The sequence below is a fragment of the Saccoglossus kowalevskii genome, chromosome 4 (genome assembly GCF_978046115.1).
Source record: "Saccoglossus kowalevskii chromosome 4, keSacKowa6.1, whole genome shotgun sequence".
Lineage (NCBI taxonomy): Eukaryota > Metazoa > Hemichordata > Enteropneusta > Harrimaniidae > Saccoglossus > Saccoglossus kowalevskii.
In genome coordinates, this window is record NC_140644.1 from 12269333 (window position 1) to 12286083 (window position 16751).

Below are 16751 nucleotides of genomic sequence, written 5' to 3' on the forward strand. Positions count from 1 at the left end.
CATGGTAGTTGCAGCTTAGCTGATCGACCATAACGTATTCTTACAGTGTGTCCCCATTCTCGTCAAATTTTATCGGAACAACTTTAAATTTTTAGAGAACTAACACTCAACTAGTCTGCTCTTAAACTTCGAATCGAACTTTTACATGTAGTAGCGGGAATTTGTTGAAAATGTTGCAGCCAATTCTTCACAAGTTACACAATCAAAGAATAGTGCTGGCTAGTGGTTCCCCAAGGAGACAGGAAATACTCCGAAATATTGTAAGTGTCGATCTTAGTAACAATTTAGAGTTCACGCATTAATCTAATCCTAACCCCGCCCCTCTGGTGACCACGCCCCATGCCAATTGTATATACCTGGTACCCCCATCCGGGACCCCCATCTTCTGGTCTTATACAAGTTACTTGGAGGGGCATATTGTATTATATTGGGGGTGGATTGTTAGGCTTAGGAAGCCTTTAGGAATTCTTGCCACAAATCTAATTATGCCTCTCGTATGTGTAATCTGTACGGTAATTGTTGAATTGAAATCATAATTGGAAGCTTTAGTCGACAGTTTGTGTGTGTTTTTGTTCTAGTTGTTGATTGTTATTGTTGTTGCGGTATTGGTGGCGGCGGCGGCGTAGATGACTATAGACAGACAACTCAAATTGCACTTTGTTTTGCAGATTATTTTGCTGTGCCTAAGTGGGTAACCATTAGAATCTGTGACAGGGATGTGGAATTTTCCAAACAAACAACGAATCTGTACAGTGACATTTTAAAACAAACAAATATACACACATTTTACAGTAAAAAATATATATATACAAACATTTAATAGAGAAACTCGAAAAAAAAAATTACTTTACAGCAATATCATGATGAATAAGTAGCGTAAAACTGAGTAAAGAAAACAAAAACAAAGAATAAATTGGTCAATCTCTCCGCTTCACAGGGCTTCTCATCGTCAACCCTATAATGTAATGAAAATACATTCTAACTGTCATATTATCATTTAATTATCTTGTAGGGTTTGAAATTTGAAGTAATTACTTCTAAATTTGAAGAAAATTTTGACAAGTCATTGTTTTCATCTCCAGTGGATTATGTAAATGAAACAGCAAAAGAAAAGACGCTGGAAGTAGCAAATCGACTACAGGGAGTAAGTTAGACTGGCAAAGTCGGGACTTCTTTTTTGGTTAACAAAAAAAATATAATTGTCAATTTAGCCTTTTTAACGTGATTGCGAAAACTAGCATGACTGTGAAAGAAATCCCTTTAGTGGTCAGGTTAGTTCTCGCGATCACACTAAAAGGACTGAAAAACAATTAATTATATCTTTTTTTAAAACAAAAAAAAAGTCCCGACTTTGCCAGTCTAGGAGTAAGTGAATGTTTTAAAGTGACACTTTTGCATGTGAGTCATATCGAACATGAAGCAATGTGACAACTATGTTGATTTAATTAATTATACAAGAAATTACTGTGAATGAGAAGTTTTACCTGTCAATCAAATTGTGATGAATATGCCATTTGTTTTTGTCAGCCAGGATGTCCAGATATTATCATAGGAGCAGACACTGTTGTTGTAAGTATATTACTGATTGTGATAAATTCGATCATTTGAGTGTCAGATATTTTTTCCGTCTAAATTTCAGTTTTTCACATTTTGTAAAATTGTGACTAAAATTCATCATCATTTTGGACTATAAAGACAGATTCAGATATATTGCTTTTGGTTTTTGAACAAAAGTGTTGTCAACATTCCATGTGGAGGTGTACAGGCTGTACAAAATGATTTTGTTGAATTGCCAAAAATTCAAAGTGGCACTCAAAAGGGTAATTAGTTAAGGGGGGAGATATAAATTTCACCATTTCCGCCAATACATGCTGCAATGCAAGGCGGTAGGAAGCAAAAATTAGTTGGCCTGGCCATCCATTGAGGGCCGTAGACCAGAGGCGTATGTTGACGTGGGCCGAAGTGGAGGGACGTGCAGAAGTGGTCCGGCCATAGCCGGTATGGCCGGTATGGTTCCTACGGCCTTGCAATATTGAATTTTTGTTTTTAAATTTTTGTTTTTAATGCAAGTAGTTTAATGAATGCAAATAATTGAAAGCAAAGGAAATATGTTACAATCCTATTACATGTACTATACTTTACAACAATATTACAACCTAAAAATTGGATCAATTCTGTGTGGAGATTGTTATAAGTACACAATGTGAAATGTCAACTACTTAGGTCGAGTGGATGTAAGGATTGTAGCACTTTTCCACTATCAAACTTGGATTTCCTAGCTTTTCTCAATAAATGAATTTTACAGTATAATTTGAAAGATAAATGCGATTTGCATGTATAGTCTTTTTAGTTTTTATCTTATCCACTGTTACATAGAACTCTCAATTATTGATGTTGCTGGTAATAAGGATATAATTAAAAATAGGACTTTATAATATTTATTGCAGTCATTGGGTGAAAAAATACTTGAGAAACCCCAAGATAAAAATGATGCTTTCACAATGTTATCATCTCTTAGCGGTAAAAGTCATACTGTATATACGGGAATGGTTATACTTACAAAGACAGGTATTTATCTGATTTATAACCCTCTGCAGTATCTTTTTAAAAACCTACCTAATTCTTCTCAGCCAATCAGAATACTCTATTGCAGGGCTTAATGTACATAATGCCCTGCTTCCCTAATACGATTTCTTGTGTCGTGTCATGTCAATGTCCCACCATAGGTGATTTTCCGCTCACTGCGAGATCACGCATATTGTGTGAAATGCGGGAACTGATTACAAAAATTGAACAATTTCATTTGGATTTCCATTTTTTATAGGTTTTTTTTATAGCAATGTTGAAATGTTGATCTTTTAGAGGGGAATATTGCATTTAGATATCCTTACTTCGTCAAAATTGATCATCATCAAATGTGTATAGCACATTATTATGTGTGAAAATAGCAAAAAAAAACTTTCACATTAGTCAAATCCCACACAATGTTTTTATGTCACTGTGATGCTATGATCATTGTTTATCCGGTTTTGATGTTCAATTTCACGAAAACCACGGGATCTCAAGGTGAACAGAAAATGGTCTATTGTACTGTGGAATACTTTATTTTTGCTTATTAGTCCCCGTTCGGACGGAGTCCGAAAACGGGGACTTATGTTTTGCCCTGTGTGCGTCCGTCCGTGCGTCCGTGATCACCTGTATCTCGAACATGCATGGACCGATTATGTTCAAACTTCACTCATACATCACACATTATATGGGACATATGCACATGCATTTTTTTCATGATCCGCTTAGCAATAGCTGAATGATGGCCATTTTAAGGCCGAAAATGCATTAAAATCACGTATTTTCACAATTCCAGAACCGGATCTCAGTCATGCATGCATGGATTTTGTTCAGATTTAGTACAATGTGTTGTACATATGCAGGTGCATTTCGGTCATGATCTGCTTTGAATGTATATGTTACTCAAATATGAACGGAACGGGGACGTGTCATTGACAATGACTTGTTTTGTATGGAATTTATTTTCACTGATTTTTGATGAGTTTAATGTGAAATATAGGAAAAAAAGTATATTTGCTGGATTTTATTTTCACGGAATCATCCCTTCAACGAAAATGGCGAAAATACATTCCAAGCGAAAATAAAGCATTCTGCAGACTGTGTTAATCCCTAACATATTGGTTAAATGTAACGAAAGATCTTGTGTGATATAAGAATCAAGTGTAAGCTTTGACATTGAACAAAATTTAGCACTACTGCCAATGAGAGGAAACACTGATATCACATAAAGGTTCACTCCCCCATAACTTTATCTCACATATTACTCTCATGTGTGGTTTCTTAGGTATATAATTATATACTTTATATTGATACAGACAAACAGTCAAAGCACCCATTTGACATTCTTCAGTTCCATGAAGCCACTGATGTTGTATTCGGTGAATTAACACCAGAGATAATCCATGGCTATATAGAGACTGGAGAACCTATGTAAGTAAATTCCACAACACTTATGTTTCATTATTGAGAATCAGGGATTGGGAATTCCTGGATTTTATTCATTCTACATACAAGCCATGACAATAGGACACATATGCGTTACAGTATCATCAATGAAAGGTGGTGAATGAGAATGCACAAGTATAATATTTGTTTTGTGATTTGCAAGACTTCAATTGCAATCTTCATCGTATTTTCATTATAATTACATGTCCATACAAATTAAATTTCCATTTCATTTCTTTATTGAGATAACTGTATGTTGAAAAAATTTATTTAACCTGTTTCATGTGATGATTTCAGGGACAAAGCTGGAGGTTATGGAATCCAGGCACTCGGTGGAACGCTAGTACAAGAAATACGAGGAGACTACTACAATGTCGTCGGATTCCCTTTACACCATTTTTGTAAACAATTTCTTAAATTGTATGCGAAATAAAATATGTTTTTAAAAGTGAATTATTTATAATGGTGATATGGGGGTACAAAGACAATTGAACTGGAGACAGAATACTGTGACTGTGTCAGGTACGTGCCGACTGTATAGAGACGCTTGTCATGGACATGCTAGCTGTATTGTTTGTTGTGTCTGCATCAACTGTGACTGTGGTAAACACCATGAACAGTAATTCCTTTTGAACAAAACAACATTTGTTGACTTACTATTTGGACTACAGGAGTATTTGTATTCAAAAGTAATTCTGGGAATAAACAATATATAGACATGTTAAAAGTGCTGTCCTTCTTTGTGAAATATAATCACGAACATAATGCTATTCCTCATCACCTAGCTAACATGCATATTTCTATTTTTTAATCTTTTCCAAGAAACAATCAGGTGCCGGGGACTTATTTAGTTATCTAAGAATTATATGCATTAAAAACGCCACCAGAAAGTGTGGGTTTACAGGTATAACCCCACAGTTGAAGATCCAGTTAGCAGTTGCATTGCCAGTGCACAGTACTGAACCCATGTTAATTTACAGAAAAGATGTACATGTATTGTAGGCTTGGTCACTTGCTCATGAATAATTCAATGCATACAACTTTACATTACGATGACCCTTTCAATCAATTTGCATATTGATAAAATCTATTGGATACAAGTAGAATTTCATATCTACTGTCACTGCTGTGAGATTGCACCATCTTTTAAAAAGCTTTTCACATGACCTGATTCCAAGTTCATGCTATAATATTTCTTCTAATGCTGCCCTCAATAGTTTATGCTGAGAGAAACTGATATGCGATTCACTGGTTTTAAAATAATTTCAATATAAATACTCTGAGCGCTGGCTTTGAAAAAACAAACAGAATTGAGTCTTCCATCAAAAACCTATGCACTTTGAAAGTTTCATGGTGTGTTTCCTATTTTGACACTTTTATGTTATATTCCAGCTTTCATATGTTGACACCAGACACAGGATTCCAAAATGCATACACAATTTCTGAAACATGTGTATACACATATACTTGTATATATAATCCCATGATAGTTTGACGTAAACAGACTCAAGTGATTATGCTATTATGGCAGTGTCTGCTAACGTCGACTCAAAGCGAGAGGGTCGTCACCTGCGCATGCGCGGGGAAATTGAGTCCCAAGTGACAATAACACACGCTAAAACGCAAAGGTTCATGGGTAGACCCTTGTTTGTAAACAATGACACGCTATGGCCATCTGACGCATGCGCAGGTGATGACTCCCCCGCTTTAAGAGAAAATATTGTGGGATCATATATTTATCACATGTATATTTCCACAGTGTGACATGACATGTGTTGACAGTGGAACTATTTGCTGAAATAACACTTAATATCATTGCATGCACCTTGTATGTTATTTTTGTTGGTGCCACGGTGTTCCCATTTCCCTTAAATACCTACATTGCATGCCATGATGCTTACTCAAATTCGTTAGGATTTTTAAAAATTCAACCGATTTTTTGAAGGGACTGAATAAGGTACTAATTTAATTTTGAAAACTAACCATTGTTATCACAATCCGTAGTTATCAGACTGTGTATAACCCTGGAGGCTCCAGGCAACATTCGGATAGCGTGTACGATGAAAAATTTAGACATTACGTGACGTTACACTGTGGGGATATGGGTTTTTCATTTGCCCTGCTCTGCATCACACTTTGGTGTTACGCAATTTACGCACATGATGCATGTAATGTACGAGATAAAGATACAGAGATATGTGACATTTGCATTAGATGCAGCAACCCATGCACATTCCAAAATCCACACGCATACATAAAGAGACTAAGACAACTAGATATGCAACGTTGATAAGTAGAGTGTGTGTATTTACAAGCATAAAACACAAGACAACTTAAAGTTATACAGAACTACAAGAGAATAAAAAGCTACAGCTATAAAGGGCATTCGCAGTCAATGTGGTCTTTTTTTTTTTATGAAACTGTTTACAATCAAAACGATGTACTTTATGAATTTGTTTTTACCCCCACAGAATGCTCCTGTAAATTTTAACGGTATATTTCTTTTTTTTTTTTTAAAAACCTTATCCACAATGATAATATTGCTTTGCCTTTCCTGTTGGATGGTATAATTAATTGTAAGTTATTACAATTTGGTCTGTCAACGTGAAAACCATCTCAACTGAAATGTCTTTCTATTTAAAAAAAAAACAATCCATACTGCATTTTGCATCTCAAAAAAAACATACAAAGTGTCCATCAACTCCTTCACCCCCATTTCCCTGGTGAATGGAATCTCCCAATAGGTGATAATCGGGAGAATTCTAAAGCACGGTGATGAAAAGGTTTATGAAGTAAATACATCCATGAATGCTAAAACCATTGTATGTTTCACAGGTGTTTTTGCACAAACTTTACAAAATAGTTTCATAAATGTGATGTAATGTTCGATTTTATAAATAGGAGTCTGTTGTTTTGATATGCTAATGCACTATGTCAATAAGAAAAAAACTGATGACCCAAGACATGTATAGGGCAAAGTTCAAGGATTGTTAAACCAAAGCAGGCTATAAAACAGATATTTACACAATCATTTAGCCCTCCAGTGGTAGCAGTGAGAAATGCTTAGTTTTTTTTTATGAAACAACTGCGTAATCGTTTTTTCAACATGGTATTATTTTTTAAAGGTAGTACTGGGTTATGTAAATGACGATTATACCCGATACAGACTTAATTCGAATTGTTTTGTGGTAATTGATCTCCACATGCACCACTGAAGCAAAATGAATAGATTGCACATACAGCCAGTAAAGTAAAAGATCAGCCGCAAAGATAAAAAAAAATGTACAAAAAGAGTGAATCCTACATTATTAAGACCAATTCATTTTTTGTCCAGTTTCAGTAGAATCTTTACAAAATTAATTGACATGAATAATTTAATTTGACATACTCTTCAGATGTTGATAAACCACAACACAGCACAGCACAAACATGACAGTTCACTCAATTTGAAATTTCTTTTTCCCATTCGCTTTTTTTTTAAAAGTATTATAATTTAATCGGGGATCCAAAATGAAGCCATTGGTTAAAACAGGAATTCCTCCCTAAATTAGGCATGGCAAGACAATGACAACTTAGTGGTTGCGTAAGAATACTTATCTTCAACCATGCCAATCATAAGAAGCTTAGACATGTCAACAAAATGAACACTTTTGTCGCCCTCTACTGGTGATTAATAATATGCCTTGTAACACTAAATATGATCGTTTTGAAAACATCAGTTGTCAGCCAGTTTTAGTAGAAGATGGCAGTTGTAGCTAAGTTTATGTTTGTTCATTGGCACAGAAAAATTATATTCTTGACAAATAGGAGTTTTCACTCCAGACAAGTTTTGACTTTTAAAGGGGTTTAGAAGAAAATGCGCTAAGCGTGAAATTAAAAAAAAACATTGAGTAAGCCTGCTCTGGAATGTAATATTGGCGTTATCGGGATACGAACACAGGTTAACAATAAAATAAAAACACCAAGGATGGCTGGAAAGCATCTGCCTCAGTTGATGAAGGGTCCGAGTTATTTCCTATTTTCACATTTTTTTTCTTACTTTTTCTTTTCTACAAAATATAAAAGACCACAGCGAGCAACCCTATATAGTATAATACACAGTTTGTCTCCAGATCACTAAGAATTTGGAAACAAGAAATAAAACTACCCAAAGCACCTATTTCATGTATTCCCAGGGGGGTGCTGAAATAAACAAAACATAAACGAGTAAATGCCTTTGCTATGTCGTTAAATTGGTGGAGTTTTCATCGGCATGTGATGTACCGTTTTGGACGTAGGATGACCCAAGGCCGTAAAGGTGACCGCAATACTTGGCATCGTCTACGTTGTCTTCAAAAAACATCTGAGAGAAACAAATTATGAAAGATTACATGTTGCAGCATTATACAAGTTCAATCTATGATAACCTACAGTGTAAGAAACTTGTCAGGTAGAAATGATTTGTTGTATTGACCATTAAAATTCAATCCAATCCATTCCTTATTTGTAATCCTCTAAACCAAGTGAAAATTGCACAGATTTCTGTGTCACATCATGGTATTTTTATCCAAATACGTCAAAATTATCCACCATTTTATGGTCCTTGTTCATAGATGATTCGTAGTTGGTGTATCCATACGTTGCAAATGTTGCAGATCTACATTGACTCAGTACAATGAATAACATTCTGTGAAGCCACTCGGCACCCTTGGTGCTTTGTAAAAGGTTTGATTTCATTGCAAGACTATACAGACAGGAAATGTTAATCAACTTACTTCTCTCATTTTAAAGAATGAAGCACTGGTGAGTAAACTGTCACTTCCTGCTTGATGCTGCGGCCCAATCCTTGTCAGCTGAAACGAACATGCATATCTTGTAGTTAGAACTGAGTAACGTACCTCACTCAAATTCAAACGATTATGTACGTCTCTGGGGATTCAGAGTGAGGCCAAGATAAATTATTCATAAATATTTTCAGTACAGTACTTGATAAATAAATCCAATAACATATGGCCTTTATCTACCCACAAAGTCGTTAACGAATCTCTATCAGTGACTTGGCCTCCCTATTGATTCTGTGGCACACTCACTCAGGGTTCAACCCCAGGTAGGATTTAAATCCAGGTCTACTAATCACGAGCCCTTGCAACAACCACTATGCTACTAGCAATCGGTCTATAAGGTTATTTTGTATGTAGACTGTGGTAAAATACACTATAGTATTCTAAAACTGTAAATGCCAAGTCTAATAGTTCTACCCACCGAAAGTTGTTCTGCGACTTCTTGAAGGCCACCTTTAAGGTTTTTACAGCTTTTCATTAGGTATTTAATATCGTATATACTCGGGAAATAAAGCCTCAGAAGGTCAAAAAACTCTGACTCGTCTGCTGGCAAATTGCTGTTGGTCAAGCATTTTAGAAGATACCCAAAATCATAACCACTGGAATAAAATGAAATGTATGTTACTCTTATGGCAGTCATGTAAAAAATATGTATTTATCATCTCCTAGCTAACTTCATACGTTTCAACTAGTGGTAGGATTCTATATACAGAGCTTCTGCTAACCCTTCTGATGTTATCAATGGAAAATTTATTTTGGATTAGACAAAATCACTTTTGACACCACAGGAAAAAGTCAAAATATTAAATATTCTGATGAAATGGTTTTCAGGAAAGAAAATTGAAAAACCCGGAAAACACATGTTAACTAAGCATTAATGTTACATGATGAGTAGCATATTTAAATTTACTATAAGACAGGATGATTGAACAAGTCACTAATTAGTTAAGAAAAACGTCAACATGGCTAAAACTGTTTAACTCACAGCAGAATCCCAAATAAATATTTTTAAACAAATGAATTCAAATTAAGTTACTGTGACCTCAAAAAAAACACAATATTGATGATAACAATACTGACAACGAGGACGCTGACATACATTAAGCCTCGCCAAGAAAAGTATCACCAACAGTCAATTTTGCACCTTTTCTGCAATGGTAGTAGTGTGGCTGAATTGTGAGATGAGGCCTACACAATAAAACCCAACCACTTCAATGAATGAAAAGCTTTATAAAATGTTGTATATGTGCTTCATTGGCAAAACACCAACAACTAATTATTGCTGTAATTTCTACACCTTGCACACAAAAGCATGGAGGTTCTCAGGGCGTATTTATGATTACAAACTTACCTGTGAAACGACAGCCATTTAACATTATCACACAGAACAACACCTGATGTCATTAACATTTCCGCAAATGTCGTCACATCAATCCCGTCCTCTTCGTGTTTCTTAAACTGCAGACCTGAGTTTTGTAAAAGGTCTATTGAATCTTGTGCATACATGTCTTCTCTGCAAAACCAAACGTACGTTAATTAGGAGAATGAACATGGTGAAACTATTGGTACCTTACCCATGTTTATTGCATCATATCAGGCAACACAAAAACATGGCATTTAACAATTTGTTAACCTGTTTTATTAATGATCCTTTGAACACCTTTGATTTTGTGCAATACTTTGCACATTTTTCTGTATTTTTTCCATAATTTCTTTATTAATTTTTGCCCAATGAGAAATAATAACCATAAAATTTTCTTGCTTTATTCTTTGCAAAGATGACAAAAGTTCACTTAAGCAGGGTTAAGGATGGACTAAATTCAAAATGAAAAGATAAGAAAAGCATGGAAACAATGGATTTCTTCATAGCATCTAGTGGCCATTTTAAACTGAATATTGATCAAAAGATATACGAAGGTTCACACATTGTTACTTTAACCAAAAATCTCTATAAAGAGACATAAATTACAATGCCATTATAGGACTCATCCCACAACTGTCAAAAAGTGACTTACGTGAGATTAAACTTGAAGTTGAATTGGAATGTTGAGGCACCAGGTGGGTAGTGACCGTTCTCATCAGAGAATGTAAGACCCAACTGAATGATTTTTAAAAGATCCACATTACACCGTAGAAGTTGGTACTGATAATCGGCAGTGCTTCGGAATTCTCCAATTGGTCTGGCAACAACTCCTGGAAATTCTGTGTCCTAGTCATGGAGAAAAGAATTTTTATGTGAATTTTGACTAAGAAATGCACTTGTAAATACAGTAGAATTTGGGTCAAGGTACTGTAAAATGTCTAATTTTCATTGGGTTTAAATTTTACTCATTTAGCATTTCAGGCATATTCAGTGAGTTTTTAAATTCACGGTTTTATCATTTAGATAATGTGTTCTATGCCCCATTTTACATATTCACTGGGTTTTAATTTAGCACATTTTCCAGTCAGTGAAATAAGCAAAATTAAAACCCAGTGAATAATTAACCCTTTTACAGTAGTCAAAATTCTTTTACTACCGTATTTATCCGGGTATAAGCCCAGGGTCTTGAACATGGAAAATTGCCAAAAAGAAGGGGTGGGCATTTTCCAGGAGATCCCCGGCAAAAAAACCGAAAATTCGCGAAAATTGACAACAGGCAGATCGAACTACGGCAGGAAATAGAACGGCAAATGAAAACATGCAACGGAAATAAATGAACAATATGCAACACTAGAAGTAAAACAAAAATAATGTATTGTTTATAATGTGGCAAATAAACCAGAAATAATAAAAATCGACAGTGAGAAAGCATTTGAATTAGGATTTTCCCGCCGACAGACACGCCCAATACGCGTGAACTCAAAATGAATTAAAATGTCAGGGGTTAAACTGCGTAAAATGATTTCCGGTCTCGACAAATTACGAATCAACCGTAATGCAAGATCAATAATAATCTACAAATTTACACAGTAAAAATTATAAAAATTCATAGCTGTTTGAAAAAACTTCTCAGATCTTTATTTGTACGTTCTTTGCCATCTTCATCAAACTCAAAACCCTCAAATGTTCAAGTCGGTGCCACTGTAGCCGTCGAACAAAATCCCTACAACTTATTCCTGAAGTTCGTCGATACCGTCCCACACAATTTGGACATAGCACTTTTAATCCACGGATTTCGCAGTCTGTCAGCTTGGCACTTTTCATTCATGTCTAATCATAATAAAGAGACAAAAAAAATGGGGTCGCTCTGCTGCCATGGCACACGATGATTTTGTTTACAGTCTAGCAATCATCTTTGACCTTTATGCATCTGCTTTACTGATTGGCTAAGAATGACATCACTACTTGTATTTCATCATAAAGGTCAAATCGTGACATTGCTTTCTTATCAGACTCGACGCTTATTAATCACGGTGAAAGTTATCATTCAGCAAGTTCCGGCGGTTGGAATGTCTCACTATATGGATATGAAATAGGAAGTTTTTTTTTTTATCCAACGACAGAAGAATAGTTTTCATGACAGAAATGCAATAGCGGTGATAAAAGATGGTAAAAAAGTTGGCAGTTTTCGACGTGACATTGCAAAATTGCTGGCCCAGTTATGGATTCGCAAGCTGCTACAAAATATTTATAAAACCAAAATAACGTGATTTCAACCTTTCTCCCAGGTACGGGTTGCTACAATATTGCAACATTGTTTTCATTGTCGACGACGCTAAAGCCGAACGAGTACGACACTTATACGATTTGCTTGAATCGTTTCTAAGGATGCACAAACCAAACGGCCGGCCCTTTTTAGGGCCACAACATATTTCAAAAAGAGAACTACCATTTCTGCTTTAATATTTATTTTTATAAGACTTGCTGACTTGGTGAACGCGCTGCGCTGCCCTGAAGGCAGAAAGCTGTTACAGCTATTTTGCGTTTACGCTTTGTTTTACGCAATTAACAATTTTTATAAGTATCACGACAGACTTCAAGAAAGTCAACTGTTAATACAACCACAGTCAGCGAATAGAAAATAGCTTTTTTGTTTTTTGTTTTGTGTAGAAAAAGACCCCCTGGGCGTGTGCCCGGATATGACCTCAACTTCTTTATTGTGTCAAAAGTGGGGGGTGTGCATTTGTCCAGGCATGGGCTCTTACCCGGATAAGTATGGTATATAAACTACACAAAGGCATTGCTAGTAAACAAACTCATTTGGTATAATTTAGCAGCAGCGAGGGGTAAAATACGGATAGCAGAAATTAATTAAAAAAAAAAAGACAACTGTTATTTCAATAATCCTTTACCAATATAATCATTGCCAAATTTAAACTAAGGCATTTAAGAAAGTTTTCTTAATCTTATGTCCTACATTCTAAATTCTACATTCATGGGTAACCCAAGCAACCCACCCAAGCCCAGATGTCATTTTTCAAATCTGTAGTTACACCATGCATGATGAGAGTATCATCATACATGGTTTAATGATTGCACAGTACAACTCAATGGGAGAAATTTTAGTCCATTACTGAAAAACAGAATTTGTTTTATTTACTTTTAATATTCAATGTGATAAAAATCCAAAATAGGCACACAGAGAAAACAGATAAAGAACTGAAAGATAACAACACCATCACTTACCATTGCAATGTGACTGTAATTGGGTACCAGGTGGATAATTTTCTTGAATGCGTCTTCAAGGTTTGATGTCCATACGTCGATAATCACTGGTTCATTTACTTGGGATGGCATACTGAAAACAGCTTGGGCTCCTCTAATCTACTGGTTTTGCAAAGCAATGTCAGTTTTGTGGGCTAGTGCATAGTTTCAAAAGCGGGTACAATTTCAGCAAGTTGTTAGAAGGGTCTGGAGGGTTTCCAAGAAATTAGGCTGTAAGAGAGACGGATAAGAACTGAAATGTAATTTGGGAGATTCACACATCATGAAACAGAAGAAATATTACTAACAAACACTCACCAGTGTCAAAGAATGTAAGTTACTGATGCATCATCAATAAAAAATTACTATTCTATAAAACACTGGCCATGTTACAGGAAACTGTGTTACAAAGGATTGACCCTTTTATTGTAAAGAAGACTGTAACACTTCCATACATAAAAAGACAGTTCACATATATGGAAAACAGGTGTGAAATAACAGTTTTTGTTCTCCCTAGATTTGTCTATTGTGCCATGATCACGCTCTGGGTGACAATGCAAGCAATTCTCAAATCTTGAATGTTTTTGTCTTTATATAGCCAGTCACTGCATGTATTGTGACATAGTATTGTTGTCTTAGATATTACATCCAGTATTCTATGTAGGAAAAGAAATTAAAAACACTATTTTTTTGCTAAGTAAATAAACCTTTTTTTCCACGAAACAAAAAAGCAATAACACCATTACTCATGTTCAAACATTGTTTAAATAATACTTAACTATGGCACTTATTTTGTATAATCTTGTTATTTAGGTCATGTTCAAAATGTTGGAGTAGTATTGGATAACATGGATACTGCAGCCTTTTTGTGGTATTTTTCTATTCATAGTGAATGATATGAACATAGATACAGTCAATGTTATATATACTGGCCGTAGTTTTACTTTAATCATAGAGGTATATTAGTAGACCTTCATTCTTGAATTCAACTGGTGTCCAAGTGAACGTCAATATATAATAATAATAATAATAATAATAATATCAATAATAATAATATTTATTGCATCTTTAGAAATACAGTATTTCTATCGGTACAGTAGCAATAAAATTATAATAATAATGAAATAATAAAGAAAGAGAAATATTATAATGTTAAGTATAAAAGTAAAATGTAATGTGTTAAATTTTTTACTAATACTAATAAGTTTAATAATAATAAAACTAAGACTAATAATAATAAAATTCAAAGCTATCAACTATCTATTCTTTCTTGAAAGGCTTTGTAAATAAACTGTGAAACCTTTTTTATAATTTCACAATCATCTGCACTGAGCAATCGAATGAATGTATTGTGTGCATCATGTGATAGAAAATTAAATTCAGACATAAGTTGTTGGCGCAAGTTTCCATATTTTGGACAGATCATGAGAAAGTGAAATTCATCCTCAATCACATTCATGTTGCACTGTTTGCATTTTCTTTCATTTACTGGTGTTTTAGGGTGTGTGTACCTGCCCTTTTCAATTTCAAGTTTGTGTGTGCTTGTTCTCAATTTTAGTAATGCATTTCTATGGTTAATGTTTTGTAGTGTCAAATACAGCTCAAAAGAGTATTCAAATTTGATTTTTGCAAATGTTCTAAGTTTACTATTATCATTTGAGATTTGTGACTTCCACTGGTTTACATATTTTTGTTTTATATTTGCTTCAATGTTATTTATAATCTTATGAATGTTTCTTTTTGGAATACCTGTTGTAAAATTTATTAATGATGTGTAATAATTATCTTTTAATATTTTATTTACTGATGATAACCATGTATGTTGCTGTGATTTTCGTTGTATAGTATGCTTGTTTTGCAAGGTTATCCTCTGGCATATCTTTTAGTTTTAACCAGTATTTTATTAGCATTTTTTTAATTTCTATTAATAGTGGTAGTTCGCCTATTTCGCTCCTACATGCTGCGTTGCTTGTATATCTGTTTAAACAAAGTGTTCTCTTACAAAATTTTAAGTGGGTTTTCTCAATTAGACATTTCTCCCATTTTCCAAAATGTCTGATCCCCAGACATCTGCACCATAGAGTATAATGGGTTTAATGTTTGAATGAAATAATTTCAGAAAAAGTTTGATGTCAGTGTTCCCTTCCAATGTTTTGTTCAGTATAAACATAGCTTTGCATGCTTTCTCTGCTAATTTTTTCTTTGCTTCTATAAAATTTCCAGATGATGAGATTATTATCCCAAGATATAAAGTATAACTTGTCACACAGCTAATAATTGTATTTTTTGTAATAGAAGTATTCAGATGTTTTTAATGATTTATTCCTAAAAATTAAGATTTTGCAAACCGGGTGCTGTTTAAGACATAAGAACTAAATCATCTGCATATAATAATGATGATACAGTTTTATCATTCAGTATGGCTGGATTGAGTTGTTCATGACTGGAATTGAATGATGTACTTAAATCATTTATGAAAAGATTGAAAAGCGTTGGACTCATCACACAGCCCTGTTTTACTCCTTTTTTAATTTCGAACATACAGGTGATTTTGTGCCCTGATTTTATGGTTGCGTATGTCTGAAGATACATGTTTTTTATAACTAAATATAGTTTACCATTAATACCAGCCTTTAAAAGTTTATAAAATATTATTATAATAATTTATGTTCGTAAATTAAATTAAAGTAAAACTGCACAATTCCATTATTACGACCACCGCTATCTGAGATGAAGAACGCAATATGTGTGGGTCATACACGAACTTAAATATTATTACGTACATTCATTGCTCAACAGTTTACAAATAAAGCATGTCACCAGGTCGAGGCGGGGAATCCCTACTTACAAATGTTTAGACCCGGGGTGAAAATAAGACTTGGATAGAGAACTAAAAGCTGTAAATGCGGAGCATGGGTAAAACATTTAGTGCATATTCACATGAAGGTAATTAACTAAATTAACAGTGTGATTTATTTATTATAGAGATGTTGTTTACAGTATTGAAAGCTTTATGAACAAAGCTACTACTACTACGCTACTATCGATGTCGACATTTTGATCATAGCAGCACGGCATACTAAATTATCGGCGATCGGATCACAAAACTCAAAGTATCTACCATTGATAAATAAATAAAGAATGATAAAGTACCTGAGTAAATGCAAGAGAAAAATAAACTCCGTCTCTTTGATGGCAAATTTCCTTACTTTAGCAGTATAAGTTGCACGATCTTGGACCCTGAAATCTACATAGCCAGCTACTATAGCGCATGCGTTACAATGGCATTC

The 16751-nt window shown here is 34.5% G+C and overlaps 2 protein-coding genes across 2 annotated transcripts; one reads left to right on the forward strand and one right to left on the reverse strand.

Moving 5' to 3' along the window:
* The first annotated feature begins 4 nt into the window (after nucleotides 1-4).
* LOC100378818 (putative bifunctional dTTP/UTP pyrophosphatase/methyltransferase protein) lies at nucleotides 5-4741 on the forward strand. The gene is made up of 6 exons (XM_002735071.3): nucleotides 5-260; nucleotides 1013-1144; nucleotides 1528-1569; nucleotides 2448-2568; nucleotides 3885-3999; nucleotides 4312-4741. Exons 1-6 carry the CDS (start codon nucleotides 171-173, stop codon nucleotides 4445-4447), a joined length of 636 nt encoding a protein of 211 aa, XP_002735117.1. The 5' UTR covers nucleotides 5-170; the 3' UTR covers nucleotides 4448-4741.
* Nucleotides 4742-8083: 3342 nt separating this feature from the next.
* Nucleotides 8084-16730, reverse strand: LOC100378965 (CCR4-NOT transcription complex subunit 7-like). Its single transcript, XM_002735072.4, has 7 exons — nucleotides 16615-16730; nucleotides 13444-13692; nucleotides 10850-11043; nucleotides 10186-10347; nucleotides 9256-9433; nucleotides 8769-8846; nucleotides 8084-8356 (listed from the first exon to the last, which is right to left on the reverse strand). The coding sequence occupies exons 2-7, from the start codon at nucleotides 13552-13554 to the stop codon at nucleotides 8234-8236; spliced, it is 846 nt and encodes a 281-aa protein (XP_002735118.1). The 5' UTR covers nucleotides 13555-13692; nucleotides 16615-16730; the 3' UTR covers nucleotides 8084-8233.
* Nucleotides 16731-16751: the final 21 nt, after the last annotated feature.